Below are 23,600 nucleotides of genomic sequence, written 5' to 3' on the forward strand. Positions count from 1 at the left end.
CCCTCGCTCCTTCTCCTCGCCTGAGCTGAGCCCGGCTTCCCTATGACCACGGGGGGGGGTATCCAGTACTGCACTACTGTGTGTGCGTGGGAGGAGGGAGAGCATCAAGGGGGAAAAAGCTGTCTCAGAGCTGTGGTCATGTGCTCTGTTGTTGTTTCCTCAAAGAGGAATCCTGCCTGCCTTCTCAGGAGCAGAATAACACGTCCACTTTTCTGTGGTGCAGCGAACCAGAGAGCATCACCTTCCCAGAAACACAGAAGAGGCTGTGGCTTTAAAAAAAAAAAAAAAACACCCATTGAGATGCAGGGCCATCCAGATATTCTTAGACATTCTATAAACAGCTCTGACTAATCACAGCTAAAATATATGTAAACAAACTTTTGTGGGTCATTTTTCAAAAATAGTGCTGAGAAACAGATTTTGTCTGTTTTCATTTTTGTTTTGTTGCTCTTAAGAGTTTCAAATCAGCAAATATTGCATATTAATTATACAATAAGTACATTAACTCCCTGTAATGTCAAATATGGTAGAAACAACTGAAGCAAACAGACTGCAGAAAGGCTGAGCTTCACTGCCTCATAAAGGCTGGAGGGCTTCTCAGCTGCAGTTTGAGTCGTTGCAGTCCAGACAGCTCCTGAGCCATGTTGTGATTTATGGTGAGAGCGACTGCTAATCTGCTAATTGGCTGAATGAGGCCGAAGGACGGACAGGAAAGATGCTGTGAAAACGAGAGAGGAACAGAGGGAGTATAGCAAGAGTTTTGGTGGATTGTCGTATACGCTCCTGGCAGTCACATGCATGTAGACGTGCATATTTATGTATAGTTTGTGTTTGCAGGGAGATTTTTTTAACCTACATGGGCAACAAATCTGGGACACTTTCCTCCGCCCTGGCAGTAAATGATGTATTTCTCTGTCTATCCAATATCGCCCAATAAGCAACTAACACACACCGCAGTCCACAGAACTAGCAATCAAGCACGTCTGGCTAATACTTCAGAGGTCACACAAAGTTTGTTCCTAATTGTGAAAGTAGCTCTTCAACAGAAATGTGTTCTTTGCCTCCAAAAGCAGGAAAACAAGATGTCAAGGTGTGTTTATTAGATCATAAAATTATGTTTGAAACATCAATTTTACAAACTTCAAGAGCTAAAAACTGCTGATGGAGAAGTACAGAGAGGGTCAGAAAGAACTCCATTGTGTCTTTGTGGATTTAGAAAAAGCATATGACGAAGTGCCAAGAGAGGAGGTGTGATATTGCACGAGGAAATCTGGAGTGGCAGAAAAGTATGTTAGACTTGTGCATGGCATGTATGAAGATAGCAGGACAGTGGTGAGATGTGCTGTAGGAGTGACAGATAGCTTCAAGGTGGAGGTGGGAGTGCATCAAGGATCGGCTCTGAGCCCCTTCTTCTTTGCTCTGGTGATGGACCGACTAACAGATGAGGTCAGGCAGGAATCCTCATCGACTATGATGTTTGCAGATGACATTGTGATCTGTGGTGAGAACAGGGAACAGGTGGAAGAGAACTTGGAGAGGTGGAGGTGTGCACTTGAAAGAAGAGGAATGAAAGTCAGCTGTAGTAAGACAGAGTACGTGTGTGAATGAAAGGGAGAATGGTGGAACAGTGAGGCTACAAGGAGCAGAGGTCACAAAGGTGCAGGACTTCAAGTACTTGGGGTTCACTGTCCAGGAAAATGTGGATTGTAGTGAATAAGTGAAAAAAAGAGTCCAGGCAGGATGGAGTGGATGGAGAAAAGTTTCAGGAGTGATTTGTGACAAAAAGGTGTCAGCAAAGGTCAAAGGAAAAGTTTACAAGACACTGGTGAGACCAGCTGTACTGCATGGTTTGGAGACAGTGGCATTGACAAAAAGGCAGGAGAAAGAACTGGAAGTGGCAGAAATTAAGATGCTGAGGTTCTCCTTAGAAGAGACAAGGATTGATAAGATTAGGAATGAGATCATCAGAGGTACAGCACATGTTGAACAACTGGGAGATAAAAGTTAGGGAGGCCAGACTGAGATGGTTTGGACATGTCCAGAGGAGGGACAGTGAGTATATTGGTAGAAGGATGTTAGAAATGCAGCTGCCAGGAAAAAGACAAAGAGGAAGGTCAAAGAGGAGATACTGTATATGGATGAGGACATGGAGGTAGTTGGAGTGAGGACAGAAGATTCAGAGGACAGAGTGAGATGGAGGAGAATGACTGGCTGTGGCAACCCCTGAATAGGGAAAAGCCAAAATAAGAAGATGAGGAGGAGATGGGAGGTCGCTGAGTTAAATGAGAAAAAGACAAAGAGGAAGGCCAAAGAGGAGATATATCGATGCAGTTAGAGAGGACATGAAGGTAGTTGGAGTGAGGACAGAGGATGCAGAGGACAGAGTGATGTGGAGGAGGATGACTCGCTGTGGCGACCCCTGAAGAGGGAAAAGCAGAAAGAAGAAGCAGAAGAGCTAAAAACTGTAATAACTTTTTGTTCCCCAAGGGTTCTAACACAGAAAAAAAGTTCTTCTGCAGTCATTTTAAAATCAAGAGGATTTAAGTTGGTTTTACCATGTTCCAAAAACAGTTATTTAAAGAATAATGTGATATTAAAGAGATCAAATTACTGTTGAAATGTGCAGCACAACTTTATCCTAATTTATCCTAACTAAATACAGTATAGATGGAGTCTTGAAGTGGGATTCTGTGAAGCCATTATGAACATTTAATATCTTACATGTTGTATCCACTGACACCTCCTGTGTAGATCTAGATTCCTTGGCTCAATATATTGAACCAGTCGTCACAAACCTGGGGTCAAAGGGGACACTGAGCTTAAATTTAATAATTAGATCAGAGCAGTGGATAAATCATGCTTTTCAGTTAAGGCAGTGAACTCAAATCAAGCCAGTTCTTACTAGAAAGCACTTTGAGACAGTCATCCACTCAATCACTACTTGGTAGGATTCTTGCAAAACACTTTATACAGGGGTCAGGGCTTTCTCTGTTGCTCACCTCCAGAAGGTCCAAAATGCTGCCATACATCTTTTAACTGGTGCACACAAAAAAACACAAGTACATTTTTCTTATTTTAGCTGTCTGCACTGGCTGCCTGTACATTTGAGGATTCAATTAAAAATATTTTATTTGTTTTAAAAGCCTTAAATGGTCTGGGTTCACACTACCTCACTGGACTGTTGCACCCCCTCCCATATTGTCAGGTCAGCAGACCAGCTGCTCCTGAACATCCTAAAAATTAAACATAAGCTTTGATGGGATCTTACTTTTTCGCTGCTGCTCCTAAAATGTGGAACCACCTGCTTTTGGGCATCAGGTAGGCCTCCATCTGGTTTTAAATAATTTCTTAAAGTTTATTTTAGTTTATTTTAATAGATTTGATGTGTTTCTGTTTTTCTTATAAAACTGTGGTTTTTTGTTGTTGTTGTTGCTTTTTTAGGCTTTATTAAGTATTGTGACTGCTGTTGTGTGTATTGACTGTAACTCTACATGACTTTGGTCTTTGATTAAAGAGATTTATAAATAAAGCTCCTATGGCGTGATATGACGTGGTGTGGTATGATGTGGTGATGTGTGATGTGTGATGTGGTGTGGTATGGTGTGATTTGGTGTGGTATGATGTGGTATGGTGTGATGTGGTGTGGTATGATGTGGTGAGGTGTGATGTGGTGTGGTATGGTGTGATGTGGTGTGGTATGGCGTTATGTGGTGTGGCATGGTGTGGTGTGGTATAGTGGGTTGTGTGGTATGGTGTGATGTGGTGTGGTGTGGCATGGTATGGTATGGTATGGTATGGTATGGTGTGATGTGGTGTGGTGTGGCATGGTATGGTGTGGTATAGTGTGTTGTGTGGTATGATGTGGTATGGTGTGATGTGGTGTGGTATGGAGTGGTGTGGCGTGATATGACGTGGTGTGGCGTGATGTGGTGTGGTATGATGTGATGTGTGGTATGACGTTTTGTGGTATGGTATGGTATGGTATGGTATGGTGTGGTATGGTATGGTATGGTGTGGTATGGTATGGTATGGTGTGGTGTGGTGTGGTGTGGTATAGTGTGTTGTGTGGTATGGCATGGTATGGCATTGTATGGTGCAGTGTCATATGGTGTGGTGTGGTATGGCATTGTGTGGTGTGGTAGTGTGTATGGTGTCATATGGCATTGTATGGCGTGGTGTGGTAGACAGCTCTTTGAGCAGTCTTTTTTTTTTTTAGAAATATAGTTACATATAGTACAGTACGTATAGTAGGGCGCTGTACAGGTCTGTCGTGGTGAAGAGAGAGCTGAGTCAAAAGGCAAAGCTCTCAATTTACCGATCGATCTACGTTCCTACCCTCATCTATGGTCACGAGCTTTGGGTTGTGACCAAAAGAATGAGATCTCGGATACAAGCGGCCAAAATGAGTTTTCTCCGCAGGGTGTCTGGGCTCTCCCTTAGAGACAGGGTGAGAAGCTCGATCATCCGGGAGGGACTCAGAGTAAAGCCGCTGCTTCTCCATGTTGAGAGGAGCCAGTTGAGGTGGCTTGGGCATCTGTTTAGGATGCCTTCTGGACGCCTCCCTGGTGAGGTGTTCCGGACACGTCCCACCGGAAGGAGGCCCAGAGGAAGACCCAGGACACGCTGGAGGGACTATGTTTCTCGGCTGGCCTGGGAACGCCTCGGGATTCCCCCGGAAGAGCTGGCCCAAGTGGCTGGGGAGAGGGAAGTCTGGGCCTCCCTACTTAGGCTGCTACCCCCGCGACCCGACCCCGGACAAGCGGAAGAAAATGGATGGATGGAGTTACATATAGTATTGGAGTTGTTTTCGGGTAGCACAGTGTCTCAGTTGTTAGAGCTGTTGCCTTTCAGCGATACGGTCTCCAGATCAAATACTGGCCAGGGACCTTTCTGGGTGGAGTTCGTTCTTTCCGTACGTGTGGGTTTTCTCCAGGTACTCCGGTTTCTTCGCACAAACCAAAGACATGCATGTTAGTCTAAGTGGTAGTTTTAAATTAACTGCCTCTAGGTGTGAGTGAGAGTATGAATGGTTATTTGTGTCAATTGTCTCTATGTGTCCCTTGATGGACTTGAGACCTGTCCGGGGTGTCCCCTGCCTCTTGCATAGTGACTGCTGGATATGGGTATCAGTGACCCGAAAAGGAAGAAGCCGGTTAAGATAATGGATGAATGGATGGTTGGGTGGATGGATGGATGTTTAAAGACAGTGGCAATCTTCTTTAGTCTTGGTCTTTCTTTGACTAGCTTTTAGCTCGGCATTCCAGCCAAAATCTAACTATTTCTCTATTAAAAGTTACCTACAACAGGTAAGATAGCTGCTCATAACCTTTCCTCTAAAGTCCTCTTCAAAAGTGCTGAACTGTTACTTTGAGCCAGCGAACTGCCGAGCCTATCTGGTAAAATGTTACACATTTATCCTAGAAATGTACAACCATATTCCTACAATGACTTGTCTTTTAGGTCATTCATTTTAAAGCATAAACTTCAGAACATAATTAACAATGGACAAATAAGGTGGAACTAAAATAAAAGTAAAAAAAAGGTTATAGGTTAATGTCATTTAATAGTCAGTCTGTATAAAAAAGACTGAAAAGAGAAAACCCTTGGGGTAAGCAGTCAATGTGCAAATGAAACAAAGTCATTTCACTCATAGTTTGGCTGCTCCTTCTTATAAAAGTGAAAAACAGACAACTTGTAGACTAAAATCTGTCCCCTGCCTCCTGCCCTTTCAGCGATCGGATGTGACTGAGTGGAGTTCAGAGAGAAGGGCAATATCTGAGAGCGCAACAGAGACAGAGTGGAGCTGATGTTTCTGAATCACTGGGTCAGTGGGTCACAGACATCACCGGACATCTCAAAATCCAGCCACTCTCCGTGCCTCTCTGAGCTCCCGAGGAATCGCCTGTGATTTCTAAACGCAGCTGCACGGAACAGAACCGAACGAACCCCAGACACGCGCTCCGAGCCACAGAACACTGAAACAGGAGCGAGCCCCCTCTGAGAGTTGCACATGTAGAGCACAGACCCTCTGATATACACAGGAGCACCTAGAGACCGAGGCTGCGTTTAAACTCTATTAGGAGCACCGACTCTCTAATTAAAACAATGTTTTAATTAGGATTTGGACAGTTGAATCAGAAGGGATAATGACGTTCATTTATCCAACAAAGCGTTTGGATTTCATCTGCTGTTTGACGAGTGGAACACTTTGTCTATCAGTAGAAAGTCATAGAATGAGAGTGTCTCTTACACGATCCCACACTGATTGGTGATTTTCAAATTAAAGTTCAGCTGCACAGTGTACTCAAAGAAACACATTAAAGATCACACACCTAAACGACTGGTTTTGGTAGAAAGAGATGAAGAGTTAAATTAAGTATAATCAGTCATGAAGTACAAGGACTAGAAAACTCTCGTTTTACAGTACTTGAGCCAGTGTTACGACTCTCCACCACTGGTTCTGGCACAGGGGGAGGTGAAGTAAAAGCTACAGGGGGTTGATGGGAACTCAGCCGAATCAACTTCAGCATCCTTGAAGTAATGGTGATGATGGAGAGGCAGTCTTTTACACAATAGTTACTCTGTACAACAGAATATCATTCTATAAAGCCAAGAGCTTAAAAAAGAACCTGGGCAGAAAACTCAACAGGACCGATTTATGCCAGATTGTGCCAGATTATGTAGCAAAACATATAAAATGCCAGATTATGTAGCAAAACATATAAAATGCGGGGGCAGACTTTCATTCATAAATTGATTAGTGTTGGGACAGGGGGACGTAATCCCTGTCAAAATTAAATATGAGAAATTACAATTAAAAAAAAAATGTAATTACTTTATTTTACCAGGAAGAAATCCATTGAGATCATCAATCGCTTTTACAAGGATGTCCTGCAATTTAGACTGATTCACTCCGTACAGTTTTCTTATTTGTTTTTTTGTAAAAATATAAAAAGATATTCCAACAAACAATCTGTTTTTGACAGGATACACATAATAGAAGTGCCATATTTGTTTAAATAGATCAAATTAGTCCATGAGGTCTTAAACATCGTTACATAAATCAAAGTTTTGGAAAGTGTTTGAGAATACTAGTTGTGGTTTCTGAGGAGAAAAATCTGCTATTTGATTTTACATTTTTTATTCTTTTTTTACTTCTGACACAAGTATGTTTGTTGTCTATTATGTATTTATGTGTTAAACTATTTTTTGTACCCATAACTTGATTCCTCTGGGTTAGTTTTATAAAGATGAATGTGATTATTTTGTGCACCATTGTGTGCATCTTTGCTTCATATTTGAAGATAAATGTTAAGTACATTAAATGTATATTAATAACACTCTCCAATAAGGGTCCCTGGATTTTTAATGCTTTCTAAATATGTTATTCATGAGTTTGTAAACACTTTATAAAGCATTAACAATCATTTATGAAACAGTTATTGTTCACACACTGAAGCTGGATCACTATTTAGCAAAGGTCTTCTTTCAGCTGTTCCTTCTTCAGGGGTCTCCACAACGAGTCATCCTCCTCCATCTTTGTCCTCTGCATCCTCTGTCCTCACTCCATCTACCTCCATGTCCTCTCTAACTGCCTCCATATATCTCCTCTTTGTCTTGTTCCTGGCAGCTGCATTTCTAACATCCTTCTACCAGTATACCCACTGTCCCTCCTCTGGACATGTGCAAACCATCTCAGTCTGGTCTCTCTAACTTTATCTCCCAGTTGTTCAACCTGTGCTGTACCTCTGATGATCTCATTCCTAATCTTATCCATCCTTGTCACTCCTAAGGAGAATCATCTTAAACCTTTTCTTTGCTCTTTGCTGACACCCTTTTCACACAAATCCCACTTTTCTCCTTCCACTCCATCCTGCCTGGTCTCTCTTTTTCAACTCTTTGCCACATTCCTCCATGTGACCTCTGCTCCTTGTAGCTTCACTGTTCCACCTGACTCCCTCTCATTCACACACATTTGAATGATAAAGTCATTACTTTTATTCATTTCTTTATCGTTTAGATTTTAAAAATTAAACATTTGTCAGTAAACTACCTACTGTACATGTAGATCCATTTTCTTTAGGCATAAAATGTCATTTAGCAAAAAAATAATAATAATCTGAGCAACTTGCAATCACTTAAATTTACATGAATAATTAGAAGATCAGCACTTCAACCTGTCAAACAATGACCCTGCTGCATGGTATGCTTTCTAACTGATTATTAATACTTTTAAAATAGGTTATTTGTAAGTTTATAAAGACTTTATAATGCATAGTAATGGATTAAATCATTGCTTTGTGAAAGGAGTTATTGTAGTTTTTTGTAGAAGCTGTCATGTTACAGATAATTAATATTTTTCTCTCTTTTCTTTTTTCATATTTCCACAGCAGTGGATGGTGTGCCAGTCCAAAAGGATGGGGAGCAGGTACGTCTTCATCTAACTCTCTTTCTCGGCTTGTCTTGTTAACTTCCTCTGCAAATGGGTTGTCATCAATCCACCCGAGGAACCAACATGGGTACTTTTTTATCTCATTGATACCAGCTGTCTGTAGCTCCTGGTCTTATGTGCTCCTGTTAAGAAAAGCAGCTCAGTTTATGTCACGTTGCTCAACTTCCACAACAATTCCTTATCCAAACTTGGCTTCACATGGAAGACTGAGCTATCACTGGTTTGGTTAGCTCATAGATGGTGTTTGGACATCAGTTGCTTTTTAAACACTTGACTCAATTATTGCACAAAAATCAGATGCGTTCTAACAAAGTTAAGTCAGGTCCTCTGGACGGATTCAAAAAATAAAAATTAAAACTTGTTGAAACGTTTCGTCTTTTATCCAAAAGACTTGCAGCAAAGTCTTGCAGCCAGCCAGCCTGCAGTCGGCAGATGCATTGCTCTTTCTTTAACCGTAGACAAATCATGATTACAGTGTATTCTCCTCTTTCTCTGTCCTTTCCTTCAAGATGAATTCCTCTGAGACACGACACAGGAGAGGGAACCATTTTTGGACTAAAGTGTAGAGAACTCTACTTTTCCACCAAATGCACTGACATCATTTATTTATGTATCGTGTCCCAGAATGCCCTTCTGAAAGCAAAAGCAGCCCTCCCCCACCACACATACACACACACTGCATATTCAACATTGTCAGGACTATTGGAAAAGAACATTGGTAAGCTTCAAGGAGCTCCGCTTCACCGCTTGAGTGTGCTAAATTTCTCATCACTCCCACTCCTATGAAGGGAGGAGAAGAAAGAAAGTCAGAGATCCAGAGAATTGAGGAAGTGGGAGCAAAGAATAGAATTACAAGGAAGACATTTAAAGAGACAGGAAGAGGCTGATATCGATTAACAACAACGCTCTGAGTAGATGCTGCTGCAGTTGATGGAGACAGCAAACTGGCACCTGCTCTGTTATTTTCTCTTTAGCTTTGTTTTACATAGTGATCTAGTAGTTTTATTTAATTTGGCAATAAATTGTACACAGAAAACAGGGTCGTTAATCATATATGTCATTAAAAATAAACCACATTAAATAATGCAAAATGTTGTGTCGCAATGCTATGAAATACTGCTTTTACATTCATCCATCCATCCATTATCTTTACCCGTTTATTCCATTTTGGGTCACGGGGGTCGCTGGTGCCCATGTCCAGCAATCACTGTGCGAAGGGCGGGGTACACCCTGGACAGGTCGCAAGTCCATCACAGGGACACATAGAGACAAACGAGACAAACAACCATTCACTCTCCCACTCACACCTAGGGACAATTTAGAGTTACCAATCAGCCTAACATGCATGTTTTTGGTCTGTGGGAGGAAACCGGAGTACCCGGAGAAAATCCACGCATGCACGGAGAGAACATGCAAACTCCACCCAGAAAGGCCCCTGGACCGGGGTTTGAACCAAGGACCTGCTCGCTGAGAGGCAGCAGCTCTACCAGTTGCGCCACCGTGCTGCCCTGCTTTTACATTATGACTCCAAAAACAAATTACGATCTAATGATTTCTTTTTTCTTTTTTTTTTTTAATGCTTACAGGGACACCCCTAGAAAAACATCCATCTGTCTGTCTGTCTCATAGCTAGCTGCTTTAGCGCAACAATGCTAACTGCTGTACCACTGAGCCACTGATTAACACGCATGAAACGCTTCAGGAAAATTTTTACTAAGTGAGAAGTAAAAAAAAAATTTGTCATTTCAATAGTTGTGTGACAAAAATTATATAATTTTGTTCTCTTGTGAACTTCTCACATGTGTTCTGTAAACCGGCTCCTGACAGAACATTTTGATCACAAGGGTATGAGCCCATATTGCGTGATTGGTCAGAACTTCTTGTCCTAACCGCGCTTTTGCTATTGTTGCTGTTTGTGCGTGACGTGTGCTGCAGAGGGAGGACTTACCGAGAGATCTGTGCAGTTTCGCTAGGTGTATAAAAATGTACATGCAGGAAAAAAAATTACAGGCCACACAACCATGTGAGCGAGAACAGACCTCTCAAGTCTCACAAAGTAAGGAGCAGCCTTTATAACCCCTAAACCATGCTTTGCTAAGCTAAAGTAGAACTAAAGAACAAGTTTTTCTTCTTCCTGACATACTTCTAAGCTTCACAGGAGCATGGAATTACAGTAATAATTCCAGTTTAATAAGGTTTATGCCAGACTTGCTCCTGAGCTGTGCAGAATTTCCTTTGAGTGTTAGTTTTTGAGGGTGAAATAGCTTCACTATATAACTCAACATCAAGAACGTAGCTTGCTTTATTTCTGTTTGCAAAAATCAATTGTTAGTTGTGCAGAAATTGATGATCCTGTATCCATCTACACTCGCACAGTTCTTTCAACCATTTCCTCCATGTCAGATCTAACCTTGGGGAATGTAAGTCCTGACACACACCGTGTTTAAACAACATTCTCTCACTTTAAGGCCATTTATTTTTATCTACAACCTTATGCAAAATGAATGTGCAGTGACAGCGGCAGGGGTCTTGCTTCATGCTGAACTACGGTATGTTAAGTGTTTTCTGTCGAACTTGCAGGAGGTTTGTCAGTTGAGTAGACAATCCTTAAAAGTATCCAGAGTGAATTAGCTTTTACCGTAAAAGAATGTGGCCCAGAATGAATGTGGTTTGGTGATCAGATCTTGATGCTTCACACCTGAATGATCAGAGCTCCGTACTGAAGGGATTTGTTTTAGGTGAATGCATAAATGCTCTTCACTTGAAAACATTGTCTCAGTTTCTATTTTCAGGATTTTTTTGTTTGTAAAACATGAAATTCATTGTCTCCATTAAAGTTCAGTTTAGCATAAAATAGACGTAAAGGCAATGTAACCTTTACCTGCCTGAATGGGCATGGATTGTGTCTGTTGGTTGTCAGATCCACACTTCATCTGTCACATCCGTTTCAATGCCAAACTCTGGGCTTGAAAACAACTGATGAGGTCACACTGGCTGTGAAACTGCCTGCAGGCTGTAGCTTCACACAAGCTGACCAGGAGTGTGGGATTACTAACAAGTGAACTATTTGTTGTTCCCAAAGTGCCAAACCATCTGAGAACTACCGGTACTGTAATTCATAATCTTATGCATGTATGGTAAAAAAAAATTAAAAGGATAGTTCAGATCTGTTGAAGTGGAGTTCGGTGGAAAGATTATGAGCAATGAAACAAAACTGAGGCTGTTCATAGAGACAGTACCGTGAGAAGAAGGACCCCACACCCCAATGGATGCTAGATGATAATCACGTCCTAAATAGTTATAGAATTGATGTAAAAGGGAATAAAAGTTGATTTTATTAGAGCTGCATATGTTTAAATTCTAAAAATGTTTATATTTTATTGTTTTTTTTTTAAGTGATATATATAAGTTAGTGTGGTTGTTGTATGTGAAAAATGTTTCATCTGCTCATAACAACAAACGGGCAGATTAGCATTAGGTTATGATTACAACTTTATAGTTAATGTCTGTCCAAAATATAAAACATTTTAATGCATGTTTTTAGTCAAAACAACTGGCACTATGTGCATTTCACTGCATATATTTACTATTATGTTTGTCACAGTTTAGAAGGATTTGAACCCAGGAATGCAGACCAACACAAAGAGCTCAGAAAATAAAACTAGACTTTATTTTAACCAACAACAAAAAAGATAATGAGATGGCACAAAACTTGCTAAATATACTTGAAGACTCACAGATGGATGTAGCATGAAAGCCAAATAATGCCAGAATGATGTGAGAATGGAGACAAGGAATAAGGACTGGATGAGGAGATGGGAGGCATGAGGAAATCTGGAGTAGCAGAGAAGTATGTTAGACTGGTACAGGACATGTATGAAGATAGCAGGACAGTGGTGAGATGTGCTGTAGGAGTGACAGACAGCTTCAAGGTGGAGGTGGAAGTGCATCAAGGATCGACTCTGAGCCCCTTCTTGTTTGCTCTGGTGATGGACCGACTAACAGATGAAGTCAGGCAGGAATCCTCATGGACTATGATGTTTGCAGATGACATCGTGGTCTGTGGTGAGAACAGGGAACAGGTGGAAGAGAACTTGGAGAGGTGGAGGTATGCACTTGAAAGAAGAGGAATTAAAGTCAGCCGTAGTAAGAAAGAGTACATGTGTGAATGAGAGGGAGATAGGTATAACAGTGAGGCTACAAGGAGCAGAGGTCACAAAGGTGCGGGACTTCAAGTATTGGGGTCCACTCTCCAGGAAAATGGGGAATGTGGTAAAGAAGTGAAAAAGAGAGTCCAGGCAGGATGGAGTGGATGGAGAAAAGTTTCAGGAGAGATTTGTGACAAACAGGTGTCAGCAAAGATCAAAGGAAAAGTTTACAAGACAGTTGTGAGACCAGCTATGTTGTATGGTCTGGAGACAGTGGTATTGACAAAAAGACAAGAAAGAACTGCAAGTGGCAGAAATGAAGATGTTGAGGTCCTCCTTAGGAGTGACAAGGATAAGATTAGGAATGAGCTCATCAGAGGTACAGCACAGGTTGAACAACTGGGAGATAAAGTTAGAGAGACCAGACTGAGATGGTTTGGACATGTCCAGAGGAGGGACATTGGGTATACTGGTAGAAGGATGTTAGAAATGCAGCTGCCAGGAAAAAGACAAAGAAGAAAGCTAAAGAGGAAATACTGTAAATGGATGAGGACATGAAGGTAGTTGGAGTGAGGACAGAGGATGCAGAGGACAGAGTGAGATGGAGGAGAATGACTCGCTGTGGCGACCCCTGCAGAGGGAAAAGCCAAAAGAAGAAGATGAGGAGGAGATGGGAGGCCACTGAGTTAAATGAAACAGGGTGCAGGTACGAGTGGAGGAGAAGCAAGAAACTGACTGATGGCACAGAGGAAACACAGAGGACCAGAACAAAGTACACAAGCAGAAAACAAACTTAATAACCTAAAAATAAAAACAAATGTAAAACCAACAGAGACACAGATCCTGGGTGTTTCACAGAAACCTTCAAATGAAACAGAACTTCAACTCAAGAGGTCTGAACCACCCCTTTAACTCTTCATTTAAAAGTCTCTTGATGAGCATCCTGTATGTCCCAGTTGTGTCATTTTTGTCTGAGTACATCAGCAGGAAGGTGAAAATCTTACAGCACAGCTGGTAGCCCACAAGTGCCCCCAGTCTAGTTTGTGTCAGCCCAGCTGATCCATGGAAGCAGTGTAGAAGAATCTACTGTTTATCTGCTTTGTCCTCATCATCTGAGTCCCCCCCCCCCCCCCCCCCCCCATTCTCCCTACCCTCCTTCCCCCCACCCCCACCCCCCGTTGCCCTCAGTCCTCTGTCTATCTGCAGCATCAGATACAGATCAGCACACCACTGACATCTCTCTCAAACCCGCACACAGTAATCCGCTGGCTTTCAGAGTTTTTGGCAGCACTTGTACCCGAGGAGGAAACTCGTTTAATCGTAACGTTTTCACTCTGCTAAACATAACTAAGCAAATAAAAACTGATCCCTTCCTAATCCCTCCCTCCCTTCTCCCTGTCATTCTGGCTCTTTACTCCTCAATCCTGGAAATTCCTGTTTATTTGTCTTTCTTTTTTTTTTTTTTGAACACCTCTCCTATCATTTCTTCATCTGAACGTCTGATGTGAAATCAACTCTGCGTCTCCCTTGGATGCACATCAATGTTCTGTCTGTCCTGTCACTCTCTCACTCTTTCCTGCTCCTTCTTTCTCCATACCGCCCTCCCTCCCCCTCGTTTCTCTTCCTCAGCATGGACGTTCAGAATTTTCATGGGAAGGAATCAATGTAAGTGTGTGGCATCATTCCTCCATACTTGTCCTCTCCCCGTCAGCTTCTTTTGCCTGTTCTGATTTGAATCACCCTGTAGCTACCAGCTTCTTTTCCCCTCGTAGTCCCCCCGCCCCACCACCGCCTCCCTCCTTAGCTTTACAGTAGACCCTGTGTTTTATTGTATTGGCACACAAACATATTTGTTAACGGCACTTGAACTAAAGATTTGGGTAATACAGATTTTGACCTTTGTATTAACCCAACATCTCCATCCTCTCCACTCACCCCTCTCTTTAACACACGCTGTGTCAATGTCTTTGTGTCCATGCTGTCCTTTTCTCCACACTCCCCCTCTCCTTCCTCCTCCATTCCTCCCTCTTCTCTCCCTCCAGCTGTCCATGGAAGACACCACATCAATCCTGCCTCGGCTCAAGAGGAACTCAAATGCCTATGGCATCGGGGCTCTGGCTAAGTCTTCTCTGTCAGGTGTGTCAGGTGTGTGTCTGTGCTGGTTCTGGTAAATGACCCCATGTTGGCTCTGTCCCCAGTGGACACTGGCGTCAGCATGGTACCCTTAAAAAGGGTTCCCCTGTTTCACTTCCTCCCCACACTGACATTATCAGGCGCCAATGGTTCCCCGAGAGGCATTGGCGATGCAAATTCAGCTGGACATGCATAGCACACGTTCACATGCACACATGCACACACACGCTGCTCATCATCATGCAGTTTATTAGTGTTTAATATAGTGTCTAAGTTTAGTGTTTTCAGTCTTCTCCTGCTGTTTGGTTCAGTTTTCTTGGACTTGACGATACAGTGTGATGGAGTGCAGCAGTTGTTTTGTGCGGTGCTGGTGTGTCCAAAAATTGATTCATAAATCTCATCTCCGTGCACCAGCATCAGAAGAGACTCAGGGAGTTACAGTTTGTGTCACATGTTGGTCACGTGAAAACTAGAGCAAAGCAGGTATGAGCCGGTGTTAGCGCTGCAGTTTTGAAATTAATGTCTACTCTAAGAAAGTGTAAGTTCAGCAGTGTTGAGTAGTTCTCAGGCAAACAGCACAGAGAAGGAGAGTAGCTTTCTGCTTACCCAGCGCAGCATAGCAGAGGTGTGAAAAGAGCTCTGGTGTCAACAAGCCAGCTTCTCATCAGTCACGCCACGCAGCCGCCTCACCCCAATTAACCTGCTCCATCCCATGATGCACCTGTGTCAGAAAAGACACAGCCTGCCTCCTCTCTTCCATGTAATGTGAGCAGGTGATGTCTCATTAAACACATTAATGTCGCCTGCACGACCGTAGTCTTTAGCTGTTTTTATTATCCATGCTCATCCTCATTTACACACACACATCTGATCAGTGGGATTTGACTGATGATGTTTTTGTTTTTCTTGTTTAACCAGAGCTACAACCAAAGTTTGTAAAGCTCGCCACCTCTCATGCCAGGGTTTGAAATGAAAATTATGAGGCTAGAGACAGAGCAGTTTGGTCAAATCTTAAAAATGAACATTATGCACAATCTCATCTCATATTGTGAGATTTTGCACGATGTGTTAGCACTGAGTATATGATGGGAATTACTCTCAGCTACTGCCACACCCAATTTTAGCTCATTATCTGTAAATCTGACTAAATTATAGCCATTTTTGTGTTTGCTAAGCTCATTTGTGGTGACTTCTCATCAAATCACGCTCTCAGTTGTCAAATGAGTTGATCAACCTAATCCTACCTGATATTGTCATTGGCCATCCCAGCTTTCACGATTCAGCAGCAATAAACACACGATGATAACATTTCTACCTTTTCTTTCCCCTTCTTTCTTTTTTCTATTATCCATTCCTTTTTCTGCCTTCCTCCTTCCCCCTGTTTCCTCCTTGCTCAGGAGTGACCCGCACCATGAAAGAAAGAGTAACCAAACCCACGGCCATGGCCCAGGGGCGCGTCGCGCACATGATCGAGTGGCAAAACTGGGGCATGCAGACGGTTGGCTCAGGGGGTGTCCCTCAATCCCGCATCAGCACCCAGGAGCGTGAAAAAGAGAGGCGGCTGGAAAACGACGCCTACAGCGACCTCAGCGACGGCGAGAAGGAGGCGCGTTTTGCTGCAGGTTGGAAACGTGCACACGCTTGACAGAGGGCAGGAGCATGACAGAGCCTGTGAACTGTTATTAGCAAATAAATAAATAAAAGTTAAATGTGTTGCAATTTATTTTTTGGAATTTATGCCAAATGTTCAGCCAATTAAATCCAGTTTGACGGAGTTGTCCACCCTGAATGGGATTTGTCCTTTGCATTATAACCTCAGGCATACTGCAGCAGTTTGCAATCTCCGAGGCAACACTCCTGGCGTGGTCCTCGATGGATGGTGAGAGTCCACGGTCGGGTTCAAACCAGGGCAGCGTAGCTCACCTTAGCGAGGTCAACCAGGAGAGCATCACAAGTCGAGGTAAAAGTCTGCAGATACAACATGAAGCAGATGGTGCAGAGGCAGTGATCACAAAGAGGCCAAGAGAGAAAGACACTAGACACAAAAAACCATGTTCAGAATATTTTCACAATTGCTTTGTGTCATGGCTCTGCAGGTCAAAGGTTAGAGTTGTTCTCATCAGAGAGTGTAAGGGCCTTTGATTAGCCATGGTTTCTGGGTGTTTTAATTATTTCCATGTTCTTTTTTTCTTAAAGATGTCATCCATTTTCCATAATTTTTCATATAAGTAGAAATTATTGCACAGGAAAGTTAAATGTGGAAAAAAATATGATGTAAATGCTGAAAAAGGCAATGTTCCACCATGCAATAATAATAATAATGAACATATGAGTGTTTTTAGTTCAACAAATGCCTCATTAAAAACACCAGAAACAGTGCAAGTTGAGACTTACACTGTTCCAAGCCTCCCATGTACAATAACTGAGGACGGCCTGGAGTAAAATCGGCTAATATAACGTGAGCTGATTACTGATGAGAGACACGTGTGGAGCTGGAAGGAATGGTAAATGGACTGTTCTTATATAGCACCTTTCTATCTTATCAAGACACTCAAAGTGCTTTACACTACAATCTGTGCCTCATTTACCCATTCATACAGCACTCTACTAGATCTATACAAAGCTAATTGAACAAATCATTCTAAAGAGACTAATCAGTGCTTTTATATTACATTCATACACCGATGGTACACACATCAGAGGTTATGGGGGGTTCAGTGTCTTGCCCAGGGACACGTACCAAGCCTATACAGAATGAAAAATAAACAACTGACACATAAGCCTCCTTATCAGTTGAGCCGGATCATGTGACTGAACACCCAGACTGGCTAAAGCAGTGCTGCCTTATTGTGTTAGCTTGTACACAATTTATTAATAATTTATTAGTTTGGGGGCCAAATGGAATGAGCTAGCAGACCAGATAAGGCCTGCGGACCACCAGTTGAAGTTCAGTGTTGTAACCGCTGCACCTTCATCAACAGAGCGTTTGATCGCAACTTATAATAGAGTTTGAGGCGCTCTTACAAACGTCCTGTTGCTTTAGGGTTAATCTTTAAAGTGCTTTTTTAACTTCACCATTCTAGGAGCTCCCAGGATTTGATCTGAGTCTATTTATTAAACAATTCAATTCAATTCAATTCAAAAATACTTTATTAATCCCAGAGGGAAATTAAATGTTGTTGTAACTCATCATCCTGGTTTCATTAAAGAGTTGTTATAGATGCTGATGGCTGTGGGCAGGAAGGATCTCTTGCAGCGGTCTGTCCTACAACGGATTTGAAGAAGCCTCTGACTGAAGACACTTTGTTGTTGTATGACAGTCTGATGAAGAGGATGCTGAGGGTTGTCTATAATGTTCTTCATTTTATGAAGAATCCTTCTTTGAACAATCATCTCCAAAGGTTCTAGAGGAGTCCCTAGAACTGAGCCAGTCTTCTTTATGAGCTTGTTGATCTTTTTTAAGTCACTTGCTCTGGTGCTGCTACCCCAGCAGAGGATGGCAGAAGAGATGGCACTCTCTACAACAGACTTAAAGAAGATATGCAGCATCTTGCTGCAAACGTTGAAGGACTTCAGCTTCCTCAAAAAGTACAGTCTGCTTTGTCCCTTCTTGTAGACGCTTCACTGTTGCATTTCCAGTCCAGTCTATTGTCCAGGTGAACTCCAAGGTATTTATACTTCTCCACCACCTCCACTTCTTCTCCCATGATGAAAATAAGGTTGGATCTATTCCTGATTCTCCTGAAATCTACAATCATCTCCTTTGTTTTGTTCACATTCAAGATGAGATGATTGTTTCCACACCATGCCACAAAGCGGTCCACCAGTTCCCTGTACTCAGCTTCTTGTCCATCTCTGATACAACCGACCACTGCAGAGTCATCAGAATATTTCTGCAGATGACAGGAGTCTGTTTTATACTGGAAATCTGAGGTGTACAGAGTGAAAAGGAATGGTGAGAGTACAGTCCCCTGTGGTGCTCCTGAGCTACTGACCACCTGGTCAGACACACAACCCTTCAGTCTCACAAACTGTGGTCTGTTTGAAAGGTAGTCTTTGATCCAGGTGATTGTTGAGGCCTCCACCTGAGTCTTCTGAAGTTTCTGACAAAGCAAATCAGGCTGGATTATGTTAAATGCACTGGAGAAATCAAAGAACATGACTCTCACAGTGCTGTCTGCCTTTTCTAGATGACAGTGAGTTTGCTGAAGCAGGTGTATGATGGCATCTTCAACTCCAAGTCCATGCTGATAAGCAAACTGCAGTGGGTCCTGATATGTGCTTGTTTGTCTAGTCAGGTGGGTCAGCAGAAGTCTCTAGGACCTTCATGATGTGGGATGTCAGGGCAACAGGTCTATATTCATTGAGGACTGATGGATGAGTTTTCTTTGGTACTGGAACAAGACAGGATGTTTTCCACAACACTGGAACCTTCTCCTGGGTCAGGCTAAGGTTGAAGAGGTGCTGCAGAACCCCACAGGGCTGCTCTGCACAGACCTTCAGGACTCTGGGACTGACACCATCTGGACCTGCAGCCTTATTCCGGTTCAGTCTCTCCAGCTGCTTCTTCACCGGACTTCTGGAGACACAGAGGAGGGAGGCAAAGGAGGTATCAGCATCTTCTGATTTAGTTGAAGACCAATATGTAGAAGAAGGGTCCATGACTGAGGTGGTAGATACAATATTTGAGGTGTGACAGGACAGCCTTGGGTCAATGGAGGGTGGTATGTATGTTTGGCTGTGGGCAAGAGAGGAGGATGCTGAGCTTGTTCCTGAACTGATCCTATTGAAGAATGTGTTCAGTTCATTGGCTCTGTCCAGGCTTCCATCCTTCTGATCCTCCTTCTGCTTGAAGCCTGTGATCTTTTTCATCCCTGACCACACCTCTCTGATATTGTTCTGTTGGAGCTTGCTCTCCAGCTTCTTCTTGTACACCTCCTTGCTGTTTCTTATCTTGACTTTTAGTTGCTTCTGTGTGCTCTTCAATAATTCCCTGTCTCTCTCCCTGAAGGCTCTTTTTTTCTGGTTTAGCAGTTCCTTCAGGTCAGTGGTAATCAAGGGTTTGTTATTGGGGAAGCATCTCACTGTTCTGGTGGGGATAGTGTTGTTTACACAGAAGTTTATATAGTCGGTCACACACTCAGTCATGGCATTGATGTCCTCTCCATGTGGCTGGCACAGTGCATCCCAGTCTGTAGCGTCAAAATAAGCAGGGCTTCTTCAGCTTCCATTGACCATTTTCTCACTGTTCTCTTTATTGCAGGTTGCCTCTGAACAAGGGGTTTATATTTTGAGCAGAGATACACAAGATTGTGATCTGATTTGCCAAGAGGGGGTCTTGCTTTAGCGATGTATGAATCCTTGACATTTGAATAAAACAAGTCCAGCGTTTTGTTTTCTCTGGTAGAGCAGCTGACAAACTGTTCGAATGTCGGAAGTGTAGCAGAGAGAGAGGCATGATTAAAATCCCCAGATATTGCAACAAATGCACTAGGGTGTTGTGTTTGTAGCTTAGCAACCTCGGAGCTGATGACATCACGCGCAGTCTCGGCAACAGCATTGGGTTGAATGTAAACAGTTGTCAAAATAACACTGGTGAACTCTCTTGGCAAATAATATGGGTGACAACTTAGGGCTAACAGTTCAATATCTGGACTGCAGAGACGACACTTCACAGTAAGATGTCCAGGATTACACCATCTGTTGTTCACAAGCACTGCCAACCCACCTCCTTTCCTTTTGCCACTCCTCTTTAAATCTCTATCAGCTCGTATGGTAAGAAAGCCTGGCAAGGAAACGCTGGAGTCAGGGATATGATCCTGCAACCATGTCTCAGTGAAACACATAACACTGCATTCCCGATACTCTGGATGGGTCCTTGATAGGGCTTGAAGTTCATCCAACTTGTTTCCCAGCGATCTCACATTGCCCATCATGATCGATGGAAGAGATGGTTTAAACTGCATTCTTCTCTCTTTCTCCCTCTTCTTTGCTCCTGCTCTGCATCCACGACACCTCCTTTTCAACTCATTTGGGATTTGAGGCTGTAGTTGAGATATTATTTGAGATTTGGAGATGTTAATCAGCTGCTCCCGGTTGTAAAAAACCTTGTTGTTATGGTTACGCATCATAACAAATGTCCAAAAGCAAAGATATTTCTGTAAAAATCCTTCCAGCTGCACAGCATCCGACACCAGAGGAAATAATCATCCAAAAAAAGCGATTTATATCCAGAAAAAAGAGGAATTAAAATTATTGAAAGTAATATCTCAGAATGAAAGTAACAGAGCTACTCCAACATGCAGCCACCTTGAGCGGCACAATTCTAGAATTTAGCGGCGCAATTCTAGAATTTATAACAAAACAAAAGATAAAGTTATTTTTAAATGTTTCCAGCCATGACTCATTCACAACAAGGACTAAAATGAACGTAGCTGAGGGTGATTCCACGTTGCCACAAATAACACAGTAGTCTCTTGTTTATTGCAGCCCCCCACCCCCCATGTGATAAGTGAAAAACCGTGAAGTAGGGATACAGTAGTTCAAGTTCAAGTTCAGTAAACTTTATTGTCATTACCATATCATGTGGTTCATGAGATGGAACAAAATTATGTACACTAGAAGTAGTCGTAGTAAGTAGTAGTTTATTTCAGTATTTATATACAGGTATATAATGGCGTTTTACAACCTTCCTACAGTCTTGCAAGGTTCTTAACAATTTTCGTAACTTAAACCTTTAAAAAATATTAATTTTAAATGGGTACTCACCAGAAAAGATGAAGCTGCTGTCCAGGGATGACGATGAAGGTGATGAAGATGAGATTAAACCAGGTGCTTTGGCTTCGTCGTTCATAATAAAAGTGCAAGATGGCATCTTTTTCCAGAACAGGCCAGTTTCATCCACGTTAAAAACTTGTTCAGACCTGTAGACCCCCGGCTCAGTGATCAGATCTTTGAACGTCGTGTTAACAAACTCCTCCCCTCCTGCTGTCAGCAGACGCAGAGAAACACTTTTTAATCCAAATTGTTTTTGAAATTTGTCGAACCATCCCTTACTGGCACTGAATGCAGTGGTTTGGTAGTTGAACCAGGCGGTCGAACGGTCCAGCTTTGGGTTAATGACACCACCCCCTCGCTCTTCATTTACATCGCCATGTCTCAGTTCCTCCGTACTACTTGCTGAAGATGATCATACAGTAAAGTTGTTTCACCTTTGGTGTTGGTATCCAAAGTGACGTTGTTTCTGTAGTCATTAATCCACACGACCAGTACAGCTTCCATCTTAACAATCGTGCTGTAGGTGGCCGACAACATTCGCATAGGTACGGCCATCTTGAAGTTTGATGTTCCGGTTCGCCGCCAGAAACTGTTGAACTCATAGAACATTTGGGAGCAGTCCAGTTGAAAAAGAGTGGAGGTAAAGAAACCCCCTGCTACTAGTGTAACAGCAAATCAGCAGCCGGGTTAAACAGAGCTGACAGTTACTGAGCCACTCAGTGGCTGGGTTACTAAGCATTTCGGTTAAATGATTTATTTTAAATAAAAAATCCATGCCAATCTTGCGGCGTGTCCATCAATCAACCAAGTTTGTCATGTTCAATCTTACTTTGAAAAACCGCGATAGAGTGAGTCCGCAAAAAATGGATCGTGAAGTAGCGAGGGTCTGCTGTAAAAGTTTTACTGACTTGCTTCCAGGCTGTTTTAGTTTACGGTCAGTTTTGACTAAAATGACTTTGCAAACATTTTCAGTCTCAGTCTGGCCTTGCGATGAAAATACAGTAACGAGTCCCTTTTGAAGTTTTTGTTTTAAGGTTGAAGATTTTAATTTATGTTTTGTTTTTTTCTTCAGGGAGAATAAAATATATAAAAACTGCTTTGAAATTATGAGTGTTCCCTACAGTTTGACAAGAGCGATAACTCAACAGAGTAAAATGTGACAATTTTTAGATTTTTTTAGTGCAAACAGAGGAGCTTTTGACATATTTCAGTCAGATTTTCATCTAGATATTAGTCAAAACAACATGTATCTCTCTGAACCACATAGTGTTCATGCATCCATCCCCTCTCCTGCACTAACAGCACCTGCTGCATTCTTAACTCTTTCCAGATCAGATATTACACCATTCCTCTGCTGACGTGTGGCCCCACACGTATGTCTCCCAGGGCCATTACTGCCTCTCATCGTCTGATGCATGGGAGCCGACCAACAACGACCCCTCCAGCGGCGTGGCGTCTGCCCCCGCAGGCTCTTACATCATGGGGACGGAGGGATACGACGGGCAGGCTCACTTCCTGCCTCAGCAGCAGCAGCAGCAGCAGCAGCAGTTCAGCCTCCAGCAACAGACTCAGCTGCAGCAGCTCCAGCAGCTTCAGCAGCTCCAGCACTACCAGCAACAGCAGCTCATGCAGTATCAGCAACAACAGGTGATTGATGCAGAGCAGGTGGAGTCTCAGTGGTGAGCGTGGGCCTCTGCCAGGGAGAGCATTAAGCACGGAGATACTTTCTGAGGCTTGGATTTCCTCCAAGTCACCATTATGAAGCATGAACCAGCAGCAGTGCGCTCGACATGAAGAAGTGCTTTTAAAATAGTCAACATTTTTGTTTTCTGTCCTTCATGTCTTCTTTTTAAATAAATGAGCTCAGAAAATTAAATATTGAATGTGACACCAGTGCTTTGCCAAACCAATATTTTCAAAATTTTTTTTACAATACAGTAGTTCCTCATTTATCGCGAGGGATCTGTACCCTGAAGCCCCATGATAAGTGGAAAACCGCCAAGTAGGAATAGTAGTACAAGTAGTAAGTAGTAGTTAATTTTAGTATATATATATATATATATATATATATATATATATATATATATATA

General features: G+C 42.5%; 1 protein-coding gene across 1 annotated transcript in view; it reads left to right on the forward strand.

Moving 5' to 3' along the window:
* The window catches only part of fam131bb (family with sequence similarity 131 member Bb), a 51,403-nt gene that overhangs the window by 20,562 nt on the left and 7,241 nt on the right, over positions 1 to 23,600 (forward strand). The window contains exons 3-7 of the mRNA XM_037676215.1: positions 8,391 to 8,428; positions 14,643 to 14,745; positions 16,131 to 16,355; positions 16,553 to 16,693; positions 22,841 to 23,157. Of these exons, the coding sequence (XP_037532143.1) occupies positions 8,391 to 8,428; positions 14,643 to 14,745; positions 16,131 to 16,355; positions 16,553 to 16,693; positions 22,841 to 23,157 (824 nt within the window). The remainder of the gene's footprint in view (positions 1 to 8,390; positions 8,429 to 14,642; positions 14,746 to 16,130; positions 16,356 to 16,552; positions 16,694 to 22,840; positions 23,158 to 23,600) is intronic.

The sequence above is a fragment of the Nematolebias whitei genome, chromosome 5 (genome assembly GCF_014905685.2).
Source record: "Nematolebias whitei isolate Nwh7 chromosome 5, NemWhi1, whole genome shotgun sequence".
Taxonomy (NCBI): Eukaryota; Metazoa; Chordata; class Actinopteri; order Cyprinodontiformes; family Rivulidae; genus Nematolebias; species Nematolebias whitei.